We start from the raw sequence: 22,929 nt of genomic DNA on the forward strand, positions 1-22,929 counted from the left end.
GTCCGAGCGTCCAGACAAAATATTCTGGACGGTGTAAATCCATCAAAGGAGATTGTTGACATTTCAGAATGGGACCAGAAAAGCAGCATTTCTACTGGATTAAGGGTGGATGCAAAGACCCGAGGTTAAATTAGGGACTGAATTAAAATGCTATGGCACATTTCTATTAGAAGAACAAATTTAACTTTCTAGCAATTATAAAAGTATGTAAATTAATATTGATCTTAAAATGATAGAAAGTAATTTAATACAGGCAGCAACCCTTACAAGCAAATAAACACTTGGAAATTTAATCTTCTCTCCCATAAAGAACTCCACGCGTTATAAATACAAAATGAAAGTAGAAGGTTTTAGATTTTTTTCCCTTTAACCAGGATTAATTCTCCTTACTTTTCAAAGGAGAACTTCCAGACAGTTCATACTGCAGACAATTTAAATCAGGATTTCAGTAAATGTGCAATTGTAGAAGGCATTTTTGGTCTCATATCCACTTCCCTTCCTCTCTCATTTGAGTGTCTTTCATGTCTCCTCAACAGCAGCAAACTACAAAGCCAAATCCTCAGTGAAAAATCAAAGTGTCTTTAACCATATTGTACTTTCCACATGCCCTAGGATGAAAAACCATATACAGAGACATATCTATAGTCAGCATTTTCCTGGGTTTTGTTTGGCATTTAAGGTGAATTTGAAGTTAATTGTCATTCACATTTACAACCACGTATCAACGTGGAATTAATTAAAACCTAACAGTTTAGGAACTGTCTCATTACTCAGCTATTTTGCTGCATTTCCTTCTTTTAGGAAGATCGAACAGAACTAGGAATAGAAAACAAAGCCTATTCTTTAATATAAAAAAAATGTTTTCTTGAAAGAAGTTATGCAGTCTACCTTATTGGGCTTTATTTTGACAATATCTAGATTGGTTTTCCCAATCTGCTAAACTATGTTTTTTTTGCATTTTACAAAATTAGCTGTAAGATTTAGTAATATTATCCAAAGTAAACAGTTACATGTCACTGTATCAATTATAATGCAGTATAACTTTAAAAATTAAATGTTATTAATTTGTAGATAAATACGTAGGCTAATAATTGCACAATGTAGCTTCTGCAAAGCATAAGACATTAAAATCTGTTGCCCTATATTTGAGCACATACATTAAACAGCAGATGAATTGATAAAGCACCTTGAAAAATAATTTAATTTGCACATATAAATAAGAGAGAGTAATTTACCAGAAATAATTCTTGACTGACTGCTTCAAAAGAGCACTAATTAAACCACTAAAAGAGCAGTCACTGTTATGGCCTTCTAAGGAACGGATATTCCCAGTACTCACTAATAATATAGCTGTTACAGTAAAAAACTGCAATTTATCAGAATTCTCTTTTTTCCCATCTTCTCATATTTTTAATTTCCTGAAACATTAATAACTCCTGTGTTTGTTAGAAAAAATTACTTGGCCATATTTCCCCTCGCTTTAAAGGTCATCAAATATTGCCGCTCTTCTTGTATTACTCCTCTTAGGAAATGTCAATTTGAGAAAATATTATCAGAGGTATCATCATTACCATAGAAAGCCAAGAACACACTTGACATACATTTATAGAAGTTCTTATTTCCTTATCATAGATGGCAGTCTCACAAAATTACTTCCAATAAGTGATTCTTTTTCCACGTAACAACATACCAATTTTTCCTCAAATCCTCTTCTAGCTTCCTACGATCAATACCCAACTCGTCTGGTGCACTTTGCACCAAACTAAAATCGAAAATACAAAATAACATTCCATTTCCAATTGTTATATTGAGAAATGTGCAAGCATAGAAGAAAAGATACTGGAATTGATATGGATATTGGAAAGAAATCACGTTTCCTGTTAGCTTACTGCAGCAGGTGAAAGACTAGAAAATTATATCCCTCCCCTTACTAGCTGTCAGTTGCTTTTTAATGTTAGGAAAACTATTTTCAGCATGGAAAATAAAGAGAAGAGAATCTGTATAGATCTCGGGCAAAATCATTTAGAGAATAACAGTGTTTTGTGTATCTGTGTCACCACTACCTCCATGAATGCCTACTATATGAAGCAAGCTTGACTTTTTAACAGAGGAAGGGATGTAGAGGGCCAAAGAACAACTCAAGCACTGGCTGCTGAATTTCAGGACAGCTCTTACAAATCCAAATACAGAAAATACCATCTTCAAAAGCAGCACTTAAGCATCAAGTAGCTGCTTGGTACGTTTGCTACAGGTAGAGAAAGAAGCAACGCTAAGGGGTTACTATCCTTATACAATGGGCACCACTTCCATCTAATAGAAGAAATTTTTTGTTTCCAGATATGGTAAAAATTCAATCTGATCCTCTGCGTAGGTACCTACATGAGGCTCTTATTGTTCTTTAATAAACAGAACGTATTAAGTTGACTCCAAAGAAGCAATCTGTTCTTTCAAAAAGTAACTACTTCCTCTCTGAATATCTAAAGTAATAACAAAATAGTTTTAAACAGTGCCTTAGGAAACCTAAGTTTTACTTAGGGTATACCAAACAACAAGTAAATAATTAAAAAAAAAATAAAATTTTGCTTTTGTTTGTGTTCTCCTTTGAGGTGAGCAATGTCTGCTTAAAGGTCTTGGAATCACCTTGCACATACCCCCAAAAAGTTAAATAGGCAAGGCTGGGGCTATTAAAACCTTCCATTTGGAAATCTTAGCTTTGTTATGACCACTGGAAAAGTAGCAGAGACAACAAATCACATGTGCAAATGGATTGAAGAGCTCCCCACATCGTTTGAGACAATTAAAATGTAAATTTCTCAAGGGGTTGTACAGACTAAGAGAATTTATTGGGTGAAAAGAGATCCTACCTAGTTAATCTCTAGATGATGGCAAACTTCAACATACTGGGTAGGAAGAAATTTAATGCACTTAATGGAACAGGAATACTCAAGTGTAACCCATTCAATTTAAAGTTGATGTTTGAAAACACATCAACCAACGCACAAACAATTCAATGGAATATTTCATCATCTCAAAGCATGTAGATGCGATTTTATCACAGGAACGAAATGCTTTATCAGAGAGCAATGCAGAAGAGAGGCTCCAGGTGAAAAGATTTCAATTTAAAAAAAAAAAGACCTGAACATGCAGAACCACAATGCATAGTTCCAACATGTAGGAATCCCATCTGATGATTTCAAGGCTTCAAGATTAATTTAGTCTGGTTAGTGAATGACAATACTCCTGATCACTCAAAAAATGTTCTGGCACGTATCCTCATTAGAAAAATATTTGCTTTTGTGGAGTAAAGAAATCACAGAAATCGTGATCCAGCAAGGAAAAGACACTGTACAAGATTGCTTTAAAAGTTTGAAGATATTAAAATACTGAAAAAGAATTATCTTTGGGGGAAGGTGGAGAAAATCAAGCACAATTCCATACAATGCAAGTAAAGGGTGAACATTATGGACAATATTTATGATCAGAAAGAAACAAATTATCACAAGTGGAAAAGGGAGAAGACTGTTGTTCTTTAGTGTTTTTTTAATGCCTCTTGGCCTAGAATACAGAAAACAATCATGAAAAATACACCTCCTCCCTAAAAGAAGTGATCTATTTCAAAATACTCTGACGTTCACACAACAGAGCACCAAAGTCCTATGTTATGCTCAAGGATAGACAATATCCGAAAAACAAATATACAAAAAAGCCTCCTCCCATACCAAGCACCTATTTTTTTTATTTTTTATTTTTTTACTTCCAAAGCGTGATATGGTAGCTTCCTATCCAATTTTCTAAAGAAAAATAATAAAGTATTTATTTGCATGCATAATTTCTAAAATGCCAAGTAATCCTTTATATTCTATAATTTTGTAGTTGGGAAAAAAAAAAAAAAGCTTTCAATCTCAACATATTTTACAATGAAAATGACAAGTTCTAGCTCCTTGTACTTCCCAAAGAAATCAGGACATGGAGAGAAGCTCATCCTTCTCTACAATCAAGCCATTTGTTTTAGGCAATCTTTGTTCTTGCACACATCAGAAATTAAGATGATGAACTTAAACGATAGGAGGATGATAGGAGGTTAAAAAAAAAAACAACCACAGACTTTTGGGAGGAGCTTGGGTTTCTGTCCTTCTAAAAATACATGGTTGAGAGACTTAAAATATCCTCACAAGGGAAAAGAGGTACCTTAGCTACTTTCCTCCAGTTAAGACAGTCAAAGAAGTAATATGTTCCCCTCTCGTATGTATTGGTTTTCATTGTTGGCTCCATGCCGGGTGCCCTGGTGATCCATACTCGTTCTTCTTTGTGGTATCTCCAATCTCGGTTAAATCTTTTATTTTCAATAGGAAGGAAAAAATATTATTTAGTATTAGTTCAATTCGACCTCATAAACTAATTTTTTTTTGTAAAGTTTAAATCAAAATTATACAATGCATTTAAAATCAAAACAATATTTCTAAGATATCACTATACCTGCTATCTCACACCTCTTCCATACAATTATTACACGTCAACCTAATCACATATGAAACTTCAAGAAGTTCAAGCAACAAACTCTTTTTATGCTAACTTATTGGTTTTCATTTTGCTAAAGATGGCTAATTTCAATGTTTAACAACTACTGGCATCTGCATACCACTTTTTAACGTTGTTTTATAAGAATACCAAATGTATGAGATAGACATTTGATTTCCACTATACGAATAAAAAAAGGTACAAAATGGAACCAATGTTGGAGGAGGTATTTTAAAAAAGAATTCCAGTTTTAGATTGTCTAAGCTTCTGTTTTCCATGTCTTCTGTTTTATTACACGTACTACTTCATTACTGCAATAGATTAAATCAAATAAGACTGACAAAATAGTTTGAACGTACAGCTCTACTGCTGCTAATAGCTGTAATACATCTCCTCCATTCATGTAATAGAGATAAAACAGGAGATCTTCTCCATATCGGCCAAGTTTTATTGCAGCCAGCTGCAAAAGATTGAAGAAAATGAGGATGAAAAATCACAATAGATAAAAGTTTAAAGACATTACTATCCCACTTAAATAACACAAGGATACATCCAGAATGTGCTTCCACCCTAAGTGTGTTGCAAACAATAATCTAACACAGCAAGAGTAGCAGTTATTAGAACAATCATTTCTTCTTCATTTTGTTAACCTTTCCAACTAACAGGATACAGTAGGAAAATAAATAGAAAGAATGAATCAGCAAGATAGAATTTTAGCCCTGTACCTGTGTCCATCATCTACTTTTTTATTCTTATTTTTTTAAACCATTTGAATGTATTTGTTCACTTTACACTGTATTAAGTAACAATACTACAATTTCTTACCATATTTCACAATAATCCCTCTTAAGGAACTACAGTACTTGAAAGAAAACATACCTAACAAAAATTCCTATTCAAATATACATGGGAAGCAACAGATAAACGTAAGAATATCTCAATTCACAATTCTGATCTTATCTCAAGAAGAAATGTCTCATTTTAATATGGCATCTGAATATTATTACAGTATATGGTTTATAACAAACTTGTTTTTTGCATGAAGGGAAGAGTTGTAAAAACATAATGCATTTGTTAACTAAGCATGCCCATTCTCAGTTTTATTTTCCCTTTCTTTTTCTACGGTGGAATGGGTACATGATACATATAATTAACTGGTTAACGCATCACTGATCTTAAAAAGATTGAGAACATCCATAAAATGCACTGATTTTGAAGAACATTACCTATCTGAAAGAAAATTCAGAAAATTACTGGTAATAAACAAACAAAAAATATGCACACACACACACACGTACTCACCTTATCCCTAATGTGAATGTTAGTTAAGTATTCAGATGGAACATGGAAGTCTAAAAGAGAATCGGAATTGATGCAACTATTAAGACATGTAAATGAATATAATTTGCAAATATTAATATTGAACTGAATAGTCATTTCTCTCTTACCTATGTCTTGAGGTCGACAAGGTGATGATGCCCAGGGTGATGCAAATTTGGGATAAAGATTTCTGAAGAAAAAGAAAAATAGGAATTTACTATTTTTTTTTTTTAATGTAATAAACATACCACACAACCAACATCACTACACCTGGGGTGAGAAGTAAGGAGAGGGGGAAATTTCCAGCCCATTTTCCTAGAATAGCAATGTTTATTCATTTTTTTTAATATGGTTTAATATGGTTAATATGGTATTTTTCAATAAAGGTTGCATTTAAACTTCCTTAGGAATCTACAGGGCCAAGATTTCCTTCCTAATCTATCATTCCTTGCTTATCATTCCAACTTCAGTGCCAGGGATCCCGGCCTTTTTTAGGGACCCATTTTTACCTGGTGTTTTAACTTGATCAGGAACAGTTAATTTATTTCTCCGACCACAAAAACGCACTGAACCCCATGTACAATATTAAAATAAATTTATGAAGACATAATATTTTGCTTTCAAATAGATTTTACTAACATGTCATTAAAGTCATTAGTTCAATAAAGAGAATATTATGAATCTTCTAACTCTGCTACAATGACTGATGTACCACGGAATGGAGTTTTCCAATTAACAGGTAAAGGACTGAAAAAAGGACCAAGTAAAATACACTTTTGGCGTGCAGCTGCAATGTACTTTCACTTATCCACAACAGCAGGCTATTATTGCATGTTGTGGAAATGAAACTTGTGTATGGTACTCTCTATTAAATCTTTGCTTCCTTCTTGTCAAAGGCTTAATAGTTGCTACAAAATAGCTGAAGCCTACAAAACTACCTGAGCAAAACCAACTCCCAGCTGAGTTACATGGGCCAAAAACTACACTGATAAAACTGTGTTAATCTTGTTCTAGGTTAACTAATCTTCGTGTTAGCAAAAGCTTGTGCTATAGAATTTGAAGGAGCGAAATTTGCAGATGTTGAAAATCACTAAAATATTCTGCAGGAAGCCTAGAGAGGCACTGCCCAAGAAGAGGAGTTTCCTGCAGCTCCATCACATCATGCATGCCCTAGAGATCTCATTTCCTAGGGTAAAGAATTCAGGATTGTTACAGACTCCAACTGCACTTAATACAATAAAAACTGCAGGGTCTGTGCACAGCGTTCCCTATGTGACATAAATAAAACTATACTAATTTAACATTTTTCAAGGAGGTATTGGACAGCATACAACCTATTTGATTAACATTTCAGAATGCTTCTGAAAATGAGTGAACTACTACATGATCTCTAAAGAATTAAATGAAGTACTGCCATTTGTATTTTCAGTTTTGCTCATGCAGAATATTAATTTGTCTTAAGGAACGAAAAGCATTTCTCTTCACAAAGAAATTAGGACTGCACAGGCAATACATAACCATTCTTTCAACAACTGAATTGAGTGTTAACCTACCTGTACAGAAAACATTTATAGAACTAGGAGTTACAGGGGTTAATTCAAATAAAAATATATACAGAATTCTAGAATTGTGTTTCTAAAAGCACATTTATAAGTGTTTAAGCGGTATAGGTGGCTTTAACATCAGAAGTACGTCATAAGGCAGAAAAAAAATCCAAAAAACATGTAAAGCTTTTAGTTTTTCAAATGACAATTTGTTAACCAAGCAAAGGATGTCTAACGTAAGAACATTTTCTAGAAATTATCATTGTTAAAAGTTATACCTCTAGAAAGAAATATGCAATTCAACGCCAATAATTTCAAGATAGCAAAGATCAGGAGCCATTTTTCCTGTGACTTCCCTCTCACCTTGATATCCCCATTCATGTCTTCCCTAAACTCACATATCCAGGGTGCAGCTGTGCATAAATTTATGAAACACAAACCGTGTATGTATGCTGTTAGGCCTTTGTTTATATATATATTATACAGAAACCCTAGGATGCACATACTACACTGCCAAAAAGCCTAATACAATGACAATCTCTGCTGAAATAAAACATCACAACTCTTTATCCAAGGCAACTAAGTATCTTGTTTTGTTTGTTTTTTTTTTTTCCTCCCACAATTTGTGCAATTGCACAAATATGATCTCAGTGAAAGCTTGTAGCTGCACTACCATGGAAGTAAGGTAAGTGACTGAGTTCTGCTTTTTATTTGCCAAAAAAATGAAAAAATCCATTTACATAATTTAACACAGTAGATCAGGATACGGAAAGATTTTAGCAAAGGATGTGGTAAACACTAGGTGTGCTTCCTACCACTTGTATCTTCATAGATTAAAATAAGTCAGCAGCCTATAGTCTCCCTCAGAGACTCCCTCAAAGAGCAAGGTAAAAAATTCTTCAAGACTCTAAAAGAGTCATGACAGCACAGTCTTAGCTGAAAGGGTACCAGAAATTCAATTTATCTCACACAACTGCAGTCCCCAAGACAGGCATTTTTCCCGAAACTGATCATCTAAGTTCCATATGTAACAGGTAGAGAAAAAGAAGCACTCTAGGCTGGTGATTCACCTTACTATCTTAAGAACTTCTCTTACCATCGTGCAGTCACCAATTGCTTTTCTCTCCACTGCCTCTAAAGGAAGCCTGGATGACTAAACTTAGGTGAACTGAATGACTGGAACTATAACACTACATTTTCATCTTTGGTGCAGAGTAAACACTGTAAATGTACTAATATTTACCCCAAAATTAATGACATCTAAATGCAGGTATCCTCAAGGAATAGTATTATTTGAAAAATAATGTATACATGAAATTTATTAACAATACACTGTTGTCAATTCCTTGAAGAAAGTCCTGAAGGAGTTAGGAGAATAAACAAAGCCACTAGGTTTATTGAAAGCTTGCAAAACAAGATCTCAGTATGCCTTGAAGCACAATTCTCTTGTTTATAAAAGTTTTATTTTACTGTCATTACATTTTCAAATTTCATTTGGCAAAATATCTTGTGGGTTTGATACTTATGTGAGCTAAGTGAGCCTATTATTATCAATGACAGCATAATAAAAACAAAACTGAAGAGAGTACTAAAAACCAGAAACTTACTCAGGAGAGTTGAGATTGAGACCTAGTGTTGTTAAATCACTTCCTAATGCAAGATGTACCATTCCTGGATCTGTCTCTGCTGCCCTGATGAATGTTAACAAGCCAATCATTCCAAACTGGTCCGTCACCATCCCTTGAGGAATGTTGGTAACCCGACCTGGGCAAGAAGAACAAATTAATTTTCTCCTTTCAAGAAGGGGAGAGATCAACATGATGTTCTAAAAGATTGCCAAAACCTCTGAAGAGGACAAAGTGGAACAATACGTACCGTCAGGTAACACCTGGATCCCTTTTTTCTGCTGGTTGTTGTTTTGCGTAGTTGAACTTTTATCTCCAGGAAACTTGGGCCCATCTGTGCTGGATGATGTTTTGCCTGATGTATTCAAATTCTATTAAAAATAATTGGTAGAGTTGGTATGATGGAAACAATCCAGAATGGAAAGACTGGTTAACTGTATCTTTTGGTCAGGAGCTCTGAACAGTAGAACATCAGGTCACTCTAACATATTAGGCACTAAAATGGAACAAAGCTGAAACTCCTGTGTTCTGCTGACAAACCTTATGAAATATTCAACACTTCCTAAAATATACCTCCCATTCAAAAAGGGCTATTAATGAGCCTATAGCTTGCAATATAAAAGGATAAGAAAATATTTTACACCTGTGTTTGAATACACAATGGATATCCCAAGTGCCTGTGGTTAGCAAGTATTTTGGACTCATCACATCATGTATTTTTCCGACAGTCTTGCTCCTGCAGTCCATTACACTCCACGATGTAGCAATAAACAGTAACTGAAGCCAATTTCAGGTGCAAACAACATACAGTTGGCACCTTTGCAACTATCAAGAAAGAGATGTAAACACTGTCTGGCAAGAAAACTCTCCCTGCTCTCCAGGAGCTCATATACTGACAAAAGGCATTTTCCATAACCCTGATTTCTTATTCTTTAATGTGCTTTAGAACAACTCTGCAGTAATACAGTATAATCACATCTACTCCCTTTTTCCTCACTGTATTCAACTCTAAGCATATCAGAATGTTTTCCATACCATAAAACTGGTGACAAAATTTGTGGACCAGGCTTCCCACCTGGTCCCCACCTTTTCTGAAGTCACATTTTTCAGTTTTCACAGGAGTTTGTAGTTGCACATAATATCTACTTATCAGTACTTTTGGCACCCCGATTAACACATTTTTGCAATTATAAACGATAAAACAATTGTAAACTAGAACATTTTGTTAAATTCTGTAGAACACTGTTCTCTGCCACCCAAATTTTAGTGTATTTACCTTTCATTTGTAAGAAAAAGAAATTATTCCCAATTTTTCAGAGTACATAGTGAAAAAAACACAGTAATTGCAGCAATATTTAATATATAATGTATCCAACTAGTCTACAACATACCCATGAATACAGTGGTCTCTATTAAGAGAGCTTGTTCCCTGTGCTTTCATTTTCCCATCAAGACTTTTACCTTGACTAGATATTGTAACACCTAATATTTAAAGGATTTGACAGCTTTGAAAAAAGATGTTATAATGTGTAAATTACTACTACTGATGAGAGGCCTCAACGGTGAAAAATGAGCTGGAATTGGTAGAAAAGGAAGTTATAAACTGCTCAACTTAAAAGAAGTTTATGTCAGTTATTGAAAACAAGTTTCTTGCAAGTTCCTCCCTGTTGAGCCCCGCTCCAAATACAAAAGGATACACAGAACTCTTATGAAGCTAAGACAGCAAGGTTACAGTGACTGTTGGAACAAAAGATCTTCCTGAGAAATACTATCTACATGGCCACAGATGAAAACCTGCTTATTTAAGATTTCTCGTTAATTTAGGGGAGCAAATTTGAAACTCTTATAAATTTCCACTGTGAATTCCACTAAGATTCCACTGTGCCTTTTGTAACTTAGCCATCACGAAAAGCACAAACACTTGAAATAAGAGTAGCTTCATGGTTTACTTACAGATTTATTGTCATCATTACTTGATGTTGGGTCTTTGTAGCTGGAGCCTGGTAATGCTGGAAAATCTTCATTGTGTATTGAAAAGTCCTGGGACTGCTCACTTGCTGGTTTTGTTACCATTCCAACTATCACCAAAATGAAAGCAGGAATAACGTTAAATGACTGCTAAGAAAAGAATTTTCTGCTGTTGATCTTGCTTACTGCGCATTTTCATTATGTGCACGTTGTACAGCAGCAACGACTTTCAAAGAAAACGGGTAAAACAAAACAAAGCATATTCGTTTACAACATCCACACAGATTAGACTAAAGCCTCTATTTAAGTGTGAGCTGAGAAACACTCTGGGTTAAATTCATAGACAAATTCACCGCTTTAAGAACGAAGCCCAAAACTTTTACCACAAAAAGCACCTATTTTGCACCTCTAAATAATTAAACAATCTTTACAGGCATTATTATAGTGGTGTTTAAGGAAATCTACTGATGGAGGAAGGATGTACAGCCTTTGTGATTGCACATTTTTCCTCTATCCCCTAATTGTATGTAGAATTTCCTAGCATAATCTCTTTAGAAGCAGGTATTCTTAAGACGATGCCCAGCTGACTTGCAACAGAACATATCACCAATGAAATACTTGCCTGTGACATAAGACCGACTCCTACTTTCAGTATGAAAACTGAAAGCATTTAGCCTGCAACTCTCAGTGCTCTGACCCTAATTTAAAAAAAGTAGGCCAGTCACATTGGAACATGGATTCTGACTACTGAAAAGCAACATTTTTTCTATGCCAGTTCAAAACCAAACCAACCAACCAAACAAAAAACCCACACCAGGCACCCAAGGGCAAATACTCATTGCTGAGATAAGTGATACAGTGACTTGTTTGCAAACTACACGACGAGTAAGCAATGGCAGAGGGAAGTCCAGGGCCTGTTTTTCAGTATCTCTTAATAGATGGGTAAGATCTAAAATGGTTCAGCAGCTGACAATATGTGTGACTTTGGCTAGTATTCTTAAGTTAAAGGTCCAAGCTCCTTTAAGAAAAAAGAGTTAATCTTGTTTCTGCTGTAACCCCTTTTAATCCAGAGTTACTACAATTTTCTCCAGTGGGTGAGTAGAATAATGAATTAACTCTATTGCATTTTTTCCTTCTACATAAAAAGCTTTTGAAGGCTTATTTTCTTGAATAAGATAAGCATGACGAAATTATGCCTCTGCTCAGAGTTTCAAACCTTTTTCTTCACCACAACCAAAAGCACTCTCCACTTTTTGTTGGTGGAGACAGCGTCCAGTGCATCTCATATCCCTGTGTCTTAATTTTTTCTACGACACCTATCCCCTGCACTTAGCAGATGCTGAAGGAAACTTTTCAGACAGACTTTTATTGCCTGGTTCACCACACAGTCACGCAAACAGGTATGGTAGCACCAAAATGGGGAAATGCTGTAAGCAGAGGAGCAAGTGGTTATTTTTTTTTATTATTATTTTTTTTAATGCAGCAATGCTGCTAAATGTTAAACCCGAGACCCACGCTCCAAGTACACTTGCGTGGACCTCTCTCCTACTTTCCATCACTTTTCTAAGTAGAGGCTTCTCTCGAGGAAAGAGAAAATTGTGTGTAAGCTACGAGCCATATTAGCTCTCCACTCTCAGTATGACTTTCCAGAGCCTTTATTTGGGGAGTGACTTTTGCCTGTGTTCAGGAGCACTTCAGTTTAACTTGTTTAGCTGTTTCTCACAGCTATCTTAAGCAGAGGGCCTTGGTTACACCCAATCCATGAGGCTACTTTCTCCTGATAACGCAGTATCTATTATTTCTCTCCAATTAAAATTGGAGCTATCTCCTAAAAACACTAGCTTTTTTTAGATGGAAAAGACTTAGGTATTTTTAGTTGGAAATTTGACAAGTGTCACGAAAATAAGTTATAAATGCAACTTTTCAGAGCAGCTGATGCAACATGCATGTCAAAGTCTACTAAAGCAGTAACAAAAAAAAAGTTTTGTCCTTCATGCTAAACTTACCTAAATTTTTTCCAGACCCAAATAGCAAGATTTGTATCCACCCTTAAGTTTTTCCTTTTATTATTTTTTAAGCTGTTCAGCAAGAGTTATATAAGACACAGATTTGGAATCTGACTGATAATAGTTGATGCTTACAGGCTATTTTTTTTTGAAATCTGATCGTCATCATAAGAGTGACAGTGAACAGTGCTAGAGCAAGTACTATCAATAAACAATGAAAGTAAATGGTATGCTTATAACTGCTACAAAAATATCTCTAATAATTATTATTTCTAAAACATACTATTCAGAATTCAACAGGTTTTGTATGCATGCAACTAGAAAACAACTTATTGCTCAAGACATTTCTTGAGGTTGAGCAGCTTTAGAGTTATCAAACAGACTGAAAACCCCAGCAGCCTCTATTGGTGGTGAATCTAAAACAAGTTAAGTCCTAATACTTACAAAAAACTGAGGGAAATCTCCAGTCATAGAGATATACTGATGGTTTATTTCCAAAAAAAATCAGACTTTGGAGATGGCATTTTAGAAAAGGCTACCCATTGTCTTAAAACCCACAAAAGATGAAACAAGCAAATACATATTTCATTCAAAGAGTTTTCAATTATATAACCTTACCATAGGGAGCCCTTCCAGCTAAAGGGTTTATTAATGGAGTTGGATTGCCACTTCCTTCCCTTCTGTTTCTGTCTGCTAGCGCTGGAAAATCTGAGAGGTCCAGTCCTGTCACATTTTCACTTCCATCTATAATAAAAGCAGACATTTTAAATTTCCATATTTATTTATTTTTTTACTCAAGGACTTCATTATATGCAATATAAATGTTAGATATAATTTATTCTTTCAAATTCAACTTTTTTCTTACTATAATTATCGCAAATAAATACAACTTCTGTGTTACGGGACTAGGTGAAAGAGCATCAAGTTTTTATTTAAACAATATCAAGTCTGTAGGATTTAGTAACAAGGTTTGCTCATTTTGAATTAAAAACTGAATGTGTAAAATCCAGGCAGACTAGCAAAACCACAGGACTCAGATAAGTAGCCCATTTAAAACGTAAGGAGCCGTCAAGGAAAGATTTCAGAGAAGATAATAACCCATATCAGCAACAGCATCAAGGAGCTCTTTTTTCCTTAGGAAAGGTAAGACACGATAAAGCTCAAGCAGGTGCAGTGCCAACGCAGGACAAGTAACATGGGAAACATTTTTGTAATGGCGAACACACGACATGGGCAAGGTGAGCAGGGCAGCTCCATGGAGATATCAGAAGGTGCCGGGGACACCAAACCCCTCGGCTGAGCCTTCCGTGCTGTGACATCAGCGGTGCCCCCGGGTGGGTGGCCACCAACAAACTGCAGCACCCATGAGCCTACAGCACCAGCGAGCAGGAGCATCTCCCTCTCTCGAATCATTAAAATCAGGTGAGAATGTAATTTCCTGGGAAAAATCACAACTGAAACAGCTGATTGAAAGGATCACTTCATAAAGCAGCTGCTCAAAAGGAGTTTGAGGTCTCTAAAAGCGCTGTCCTGCTGTGTTTATCCTCTGTAATGCTTTCATAGGAACGTGAATCTTTTCTTCTCTGATTTCCTTTCTGATTCCGTAGGTTATTTTGGATTTGTAACCAACCAGGTGTAACTTATAGTCATGTGAGGTACAGTGAGTATCTGCTCACAATCCATTGGCATGAAGTAGTGACACTGGGTGTCATAACACTGCTCTTATGTTGCGTTACGCCATGAGAAAAAACAAACCAACCATTAATACACTTGTATCTCCACTGAATCTTCAAACTAAAATAACAAAATACTTTTCCCACATTAACGTCAGGGTTACAGACTCTGCTGAAGATCACAGAGTTATTTTGTAAGGGCAGCGCTTCTGTGCAACAACTGCACTCCAAGTACTTCCAACCAGCCTTATGCAATAATAAATAAATAAATCTTTCTGCTGTACTTCAAAATCAGCATAAATGTGAGTAAACTCACCTGTTCCATTAAAAATGTTACTTGATAAGGAGTTATTCATTCCAAACGCCTGATTTCTGTTCATCCCAAATCCAGACATACTGTGAAAAAAAAAATCCAAGAAGTCAGAGAAAAAGGTATTGAGGCTTCCTAATTCCCAGCTGAAGGCATTATGGAAAAAAGCCTAAGACACTTAAATTATTTCAGCTAAAGCAACACCTACCAGCCTAAACTCATTTTTTAATTACTTTCCTTTATACTTTTGAAATTTCTGAGCAAGCACTGCTGAATCAATACAACCAGAATGACTTCAAAACTTGAATTTTTTAATAGCCACCGTATCTTAGATATCTGTCAACCAACAAACTATGACAAACGTGATCATTACTGAAAAATTTCACGCTGAAAAACGAAACAGCAGGAAATAAACTAGCAAAAAGTCAGACTAAAGTATTCGCTTGCAGGTGGTAAGCTGGATCACAGAAGCGATCAAGTTCATAAAGACTCAATTAAAAGCTGGAAGTTATTATGTGCAATCACCACAATGTACACACGGCAGTATCAGGAACACTGGTGTGGTTTCTGCCACACAAGGACACCGGTTAAAATGAAGTTTCATACAGTCAAGCAAAAATGTTTGAAGACATCTAAGAATTAGGTCTGACAAATGATCTGCTCTGTCCTATTCAAGCTGAAGATGTTGAGAAGGTAGCCCAGAACTGAGTGAAATTTGGAATTTCTGCCCTATGGGAAACCCTAACACTCACTTCTCCCTGTAACAGGACGTAAGTTGATATTTTAGAAGTTTCTGTGCATAAAAGTGCCAAATGTTTTCCTAGTGGAAATTTTATCCATATGAGTTTTTCACAATTCCAAATCTGCAGCATTTAATTTCAATTTGCAATAACCCTAAATGCTTCAATTTGGGCAGAGACATCAAAAAAGGGAACAGTTAGTCAGGAATGGTCCTATCCTGCTTTGCTCCAGCAAGATGGTGCATTTGAAGGACATCCAGATCTCTGACATTTCATGCACTGGAAGGAATACATTGCTGGTATCCTCTGTGAATCTTAGACCTAGTGAGAGCACCAACTGGACACAATTTGATCTTGAGGGTATATAATCTAGCTTGATAGCAGACCATGTTTCTCATACAAGGTTTGTTTGTTTTTAAGGCAATTAGAAATAACCAGGTCAAGAATTTAAAGGATAAGAAAGGGGTTAGGCCACAAGATGCGTACTTCCCTACAATTATTTGTAAACTGTTTGTTAACCCGCATCATCTCAGCTTCCAACATCTTTTACTGATAGGACTAAGAAAGGCGAAGTGAAGTATTTTATGTATTCAAAGTATTAAAAACATTCGTTGCTCCAACTAAGGCATTAATTCACAAAATACTTCATGGAAGTCACGTAACTCATGCACATCTCACTAGGGAACAAACTTTTTGTTCCCTCCAAGTATCATTTCACCATTTAATCAAATTAACCATTGGATATATACTATTTTGACACTTGCAGACTAATAAACTGTGGAATAAGAACTTGTCATTGTTCCAGTGATATGTCCTTCTCTACTTGTAAAAACTGTAGCAGCATTAACATGAACCATACAATGCAAACAGTGAAAGATGAGGATTTTAATTCAAACGCTCCTACACACTAGGATTTCATTATCTTTGTCCTACAGCTGGATGTTGTTTAAACAAGTACTTCCTCTATATACGTATCAATCCCCAAATTCATTATGCTCTTCATGTAGGGTTTTCCAATATATTACCATTTCAAACTTTTGTGATGCTCAAGTTTCAAAAATATCTTAAAATATAAAATTATCTTCTGAAATTATCATTTCCTTTGCTTGCTGCTACATCACAGGAAAGAAAAGGCAAAATGCAGTCTTCTCATGCTCCAAGAACACAAACTACTACCACCAAATCTCTATTACTTTGATTAAGAGAAGTTTTATTTAATGCCTATATCATAATGCAAAGCTCCAAAACTGAACAGATTGGCCAAGTTTCAGATAACTTTGACATTCATTTTTCTTCATCTGTTTTGTAAAATTCTAGATTGGGTAAGAGGTAGCATCTGACTGTAATGAGCACGTTTGTGCTCAGTGTAGCAGTCAGTCCCGCAGGTAGGACCTGAAGTGAGAAAAAGGAAGAAACTGAGAGCACAGGGATCACGAGGCTGGGGAACGAACCCTGGAAAATAGTCAGTTGTGCGAATCTGTGACTACGTGATATGTAATTAGAATCAACACACTTTTTACTACAACGTAATCAATATAAACTAAGCATAAGCATACCAACAAATCATAGTTTAAAGCCCAATGATTTCTGATGCCAGAATCTTGCCCAAAGATAGAAAAAAAGATTGAGAAATTTCTAGCAGCAAATGAACACCAAATCCTTAAATGAGTGGTAAACCACTGCTCTCCATGTTATTCCAGAATTCAAAGAAGTAAAATACAATGTCCCTATTGTGTCCAAGTCAGTTAACAATTCTTCCAGAATAACTATTATTGTTATTGTTAAGTAGTTATTCTGTATTATGTCTTGCCTTACTTCTTCCCAAACTCATAGATGAATAGTCTTAAAATGGAAGGATATACACAAAAATCAGGGTATGTTTCCAGAACAAACTCAGGAACCCAATAGAAACATCACAAATTTTGTATAGGTAGTAGTAGAAATTCAAAAGTCAGAAACAGAATTTAGCTGAAAGGCCTCAAAAAGTCCATATGAGTATTAAAAGCAGCTTCAAAGCTTACTACTGACTGGAACACACAAAGCAGCACTTTCAAGTTTTCTTCTAATGGATAAAAATCAGACTTTGAGAGGAGTACTAAAGAATGAGGATGTCCATCCATGGCTGTAGAGGGATGGTCTGACCAAACAGCCTTACCTGTTCACAGTAAAAGGTTGTCGAGAGGGTTGCTGCTTTGGCATACATATTATGCTTGGAGAGCTTCTGTTGGGGCTGCCTAACCCTGAACTGCTCATGCTGTTTGTCCTGCTGGGAATTCCAATGCCCTGACCAACCTGGGAGTGGTTCATCATATTCCTAGGATTCATAGGCAATATCCCCCTGAAAGAGAAAAACCATCCATAGAGATGAATCTATACAATACTATTTGGTTACTCATTTAAATTACTAACATAGGATGAACTTCGAGCTGTTGCAACTTAATTTATGCTTAGATCAACACAGCTTGTTTGGGTTACTCTCTATAATTAACGTAGTTTGGGATTTCTTCAGAAACACCAGATGACCCATTGTGTACTAATCAAGTCCTCAGTCAGGTTTAGATAAATACTTAAGTATTATGCATTCAAAAAGGTGTTACAGCTCTGTATTAAAGAGCGCTTCAGACCTACTACCTTAATATTTTCAGACTGTATGACATCCATTTAAAAACTTTAACCATTCAATTTCCAGAATAGCCAAAAAATCCGGTCTCTTACATTCTGAAGCAGGATTTGCCAGCAAACTGTCCTTTACATACCAAAATACTGTTTTACAGTAAGCCTTATCTTACTGTTTTACAGTATTACTTACCTAACACAGACAGCGGTCAATAAAAACTATATTTTTTTTTTATTTAATCAGACTAAAGTAGCTGAGGCACAATATGCAGAACATTTAATAAGTGCCCTGCAGAAAGACACAATTGCAGAAACATTGGCTATCAATAAATACCTGCTCGGAGATGGAGGCGTGTGAAGTGACATTGTTGGTACCCCTGTTGTTGGCGTTACGTGGCTCGGTAACTGAGTGCCTTGTGATAAGCTGCGATTTAACTGAGGGGTATTGTTGCTCATTCCCCTCATTGGAAGGCCTAGTGCACCTATTGAAAAAAAATTCAGAGGGGTGGAGATATATAGCAATCCGGAACAAAGTCTTAGCCATCAGGTAGGTGTGGGTGGAAACAATTTACGCTGACAACCTAAAAAAAGTGCAACGACTGAAGGAAAAGTGCAGTGTAAAAGCTAAGTCCTTCTTTGCATAGTAGAAGCCCCGTTATCACACAGATAGCCCCATTTTTGTGAAACTTGAGCAATTTCAGCCTCTGAGTCACTAACAGTATTTTGTTGCCTTTGGGATGTATACTGAAGAGAACAGGAAGAGTTTTGATTTGTTGATGAGGACATGGAGATCTATACATCATCTTTAAAAAAAAAAAAAGTACCATTTTGCAAATATATAATAAAAAATTAAATTTTGAATTTTAAGTAACACTGCTTTCAGGACAACAAAATCAACCTTTCGGGAAACTTCTTCGTAAACTTTAAGTTTCCTTTAGATAAGAGTTATGGTCAAGTTAGATTTGATTTTTTGAGGAACGAAAGCAAGCAGGAATTTAACTGCCCTCAATTAGCAATTATAAGCATACAGCAGGGTTTTTGTTATTTTTTTTTTTCTGCTCTTTGAACATTGTGATCAGGAGTATTTTCTACACAAGGATTTTGGTGCAATAAAGTTTGCACTTTATTAAATATATATACATATCCATATATCCATATGTAAATCACCTTAACTCAGAACAACAAAAAATAGCCAGTTGGCTGCTCTGTCTCAAAATACCAGAAAACTTCATGAAGTTTGTCATCATTCTCACATTGCTTTTCTGTATTCATGAAGTTTCAGAGTGATGTCCAAAGACAAAAGAAGCCATTTAGTGCAACATATCAACAGAAGTACACTTGCATATAAACCCTGAGAGCTATAAATAACAGCCCTATCACCTTAGCATAAAGCTGCTGAGGTAGACTCGGAATTCAAAACCTTATGTGGTAGACAAAAGGAAAGAAAAATTAGGAGGGATCAGCACTCTCTGATGATAGATCACCCCTTCAGAAGAGCTGAATATGCCAGCGTACGACATGATGAAGTACGAGGAATGCAAAGAACGGACAGAGCATACGCTCAGGTTATTGGTACAGACACGGTCTGAAGGAACCCCGCAGCTGTTCAGCTCCCATCCTTGCAGCACTGCCTGCCCAGTGTTTTACCCTACAATTTGCAGCCTAAAAAGTGTGCAATGAGGAATTTTGATACCACGAATTTCTCTCTCTCTACACCCAGACTAAGAGGTAGCGTGACTCACTGTAACAAGCCTTGCAAGACTTCAGTAATTGCTGATTGTATCAAGGTGCTTGCTGTAAATATTTTGGCAATTTGCTGCATCAGAATAATTTCAATGAGCGTGTTATAAATATTTCCACACTAATTAACAATTAGGTGGAATTTTAAAAATAAAATGGTAAAGAAAATACATTCTTCGAAACTAGAGACAATACACTGAAAAACATAATTACTGCATTTAGGTTAATTTTGTCAAGTACTCGCTCCAACAAAGCCAGTTTTTCACTAATAACGTTTTTTTTTTTTTGATGTTGGCTTTCTTTAGATCAGATTTATTTTATTTTATGGATAGTATTGTTAATATATTTTTACATCTGGCAAGTACGGGCAGTTGAAATATTCACCATTACAAAAAAAAATCTTCCTTATGCTTCCCTTTTTCGCAATTTTTAATCTGAGACAAGAGATCTACACGGGCTACATCACAGCCTGATCAACAAAGTGGCTTGTTTTGTGCTTAGAAAATAAGTTTAACATTGTGCTAAATGATTGACACCTACCAATTTAAAAGCATATGGACATGAGCTGCTTTGTTTTTCCCCAAAATATTTAATCAGAAGCATTTACTCCCCCTTCTTTCTCAGTACTTGGAAGAAAATGAGCCCTGACGATATTTACTTCCTAATTTTCAGCCATGCATGTCTCCACGTGAGATTAAGTCCTAGAAAGAACATACAACTGGCTGAACAGCCAAGTTTCATGAAAAAATAAATTTGCCAATAAAAATAATCAACAAATAACAGTGACAAACAGAATAAATCACTACTTCAGTATCTTTGAACAGCTGAGCCTGAAAGGTTCAGCAGTGCCACATTGAGGACCCAAGCCAAGATCCAAACCTGACTCTCAGACTGGCCAGAAACTGACTATAAGGTCTCAATAGCATAATCAAAAACCACTTGGTGTAATGTGGTCACCCATCAACAGCCTCTGAGAGGGTCAAAAATCACTATAAATTTTAAACTATTTGAAGAAAGCCTAAACAAAAACTTTTACCTCAGGTCATGTACCTAAGAGACAAAGCTTTTAGTTTGTCCCGATTAAAAAATCCACACTCTAAAATATCCTGAAGACACTTTTCCTTAGTATCTGAGTGGGAAGCACTTGGCTAGAAAGCTGCAAACATTCAAAAGCACAGTGATGAAAGGCGTTCACAAACCTGTTTTACTTGTGTAACTCTATCTAACTCAGGTGCTCTGACTCACTCTGCCTGTGCCCCTCTCGACTACAGGGAGGTTCAGTTCTTAACTCTGGCACTTAGGTCTGATCCAGCACTGCACACTGTGACTAATTCTCTGTATCTTCAGCAGCAACAGTATACACAAGACTGGCAGATATGGGAAAAAAAATCCTCAATAGATGGAAAGAAAACGGAACAGAAGGAAACAAATCTTACTGGCGTAATTCTTTGCCAAATGTGAGCTGCCAAACATATAGACAAGACTTAATTTGCTCCTGCAGAGCATCAAATATCAGTTATAATTTGTTTTCTTCTATTCCTTATGTGTTTTTCTGAAGCAGGCTCATTTTGGCCTAGCTCACCTTCCATCGTTTTTTTTTTCAGAGCCAGTTAAATCACAGACACTCTTAATAGGATTACTGTCCTTGGATATTTAACAGCTATATGGTGTCAATACATGACACTTTGCGTGCTAAACACTGCAAAAAATGGATAATGCAAAAGTTTATCTTGCAAAAATAAATAAATAACCAAAAACCACACACACTCAAGCAGACAGCCTTTACAATCAGCAAAAAAGCCCAAAGAGCTAAGAGTTCTCTCTCTAAAGTGCGTGAAACTAGAATATCTAATAAAATCAAGAAAAATAGTTCTTACTTTGTTGCCCGTATAAACTTGCCCCAAACTGAGACAGCTGACCTGATGTTGATGGTGATGCCAGCATCTAAAATTTAAAAGAAAGAATAAAAGGTTAAAGACACAAAGATATCATGTTACCTTGCTCTGAAAGTTTGCAATAGCACATTCTTTTGACAATCAAGCAAATGAAAACCCCCTCTTCTTCAATCATCAAGTTTTAGAAACTCCCTAAAATATCTGCACAATACAAACTGCAACAGCACATTACATGTCAATAAGAAAATCTATGACTTGGAATGTATAAAAACAGACTTTCTTTAACTTGCAACACTTAGCACAGAGGAGGAAGATAGAGAAATAATTTAGAAATAACGCGTATTACCAGGTATTTCCATTAAAACCTTTTTTTGCCCACTTCCAGGCACCACACATGAAATGTGATAAACTACAGACTCTCAAGAGTAAGTATCTGAAAGGTAAGATCTAAAAATACATGACCCATGAATAAAGACTGAGATTTGCACACTGCCAAAAAGAAGGCAACTAAGGTAGGGACACTGACACCAGTCACAACTGTGAGAGGAAAAGAAGGAACTCTCCATGCTGCTGCAGAAGTGGAATGCATTGATAATATATTTGAGGAACAGGAGATTCAGGAAAAAACAAAACAAAACAAACACTTTGCAATCTTAAGGATAGTTAAGCATTAGAACAGATTACACAGCTTCCTTCAGCAAGCCTCCATTCCAGGATACATATATATATATATATATATATATATATATATATATATAAAAAACAAAACAAAAAAAAAAAAAACAGGAATACCTGGATTCCTCCAGGTAATGGGATTTCAACCTTTCTCATCTTGAGAGAAAAAAATTCCAATCAAAATCCCTTTCACTGTGATGAACTGCAAAGTGTTTTGTTGACTTAAACTTGACAGATATAACGCTGGAACAAACCTTAGAAACTGGATTTGTTAGCTAGCTGTCTATACCTGAGTCAAA

At 35.8% G+C, this 22,929-nt stretch overlaps 1 protein-coding gene across 7 annotated transcripts in view; it reads right to left on the minus strand.

Annotated features, from left to right (window-relative positions):
* The window catches only part of CNOT2 (CCR4-NOT transcription complex subunit 2), an 85,528-nt gene that overhangs the window by 4,150 nt on the left and 58,449 nt on the right, over window positions 1-22,929 (minus strand). For all 7 annotated transcript variants that reach the window (XM_084491993.1, XM_084491990.1, XM_084491987.1 and 4 more), the window contains 12 exons: window positions 21,938-22,004; window positions 18,655-18,802; window positions 17,860-18,042; window positions 14,971-15,050; window positions 13,600-13,725; window positions 10,961-11,085; window positions 9,258-9,378; window positions 8,990-9,146; window positions 5,967-6,028; window positions 5,821-5,870; window positions 4,878-4,978; window positions 4,189-4,333 (listed from right to left, as the gene is read on the minus strand). In XM_084491993.1, coding sequence (XP_084348119.1) covers window positions 4,189-4,333; window positions 4,878-4,978; window positions 5,821-5,870; window positions 5,967-6,028; window positions 8,990-9,146; window positions 9,258-9,378; window positions 10,961-11,085; window positions 13,600-13,725; window positions 14,971-15,050; window positions 17,860-18,042; window positions 18,655-18,802; window positions 21,938-22,004 — 1,365 coding nt within the window. The remainder of the gene's footprint in view (window positions 1-4,188; window positions 4,334-4,877; window positions 4,979-5,820; window positions 5,871-5,966; window positions 6,029-8,989; window positions 9,147-9,257; window positions 9,379-10,960; window positions 11,086-13,599; window positions 13,726-14,970; window positions 15,051-17,859; window positions 18,043-18,654; window positions 18,803-21,937; window positions 22,005-22,929) is intronic.

The sequence above is a fragment of the Aythya ferina genome, assembly GCF_964211825.1.
Source record: "Aythya ferina genome assembly, chromosome: 1".
NCBI lineage: Eukaryota > Metazoa > Chordata > Aves > Anseriformes > Anatidae > Aythya > Aythya ferina.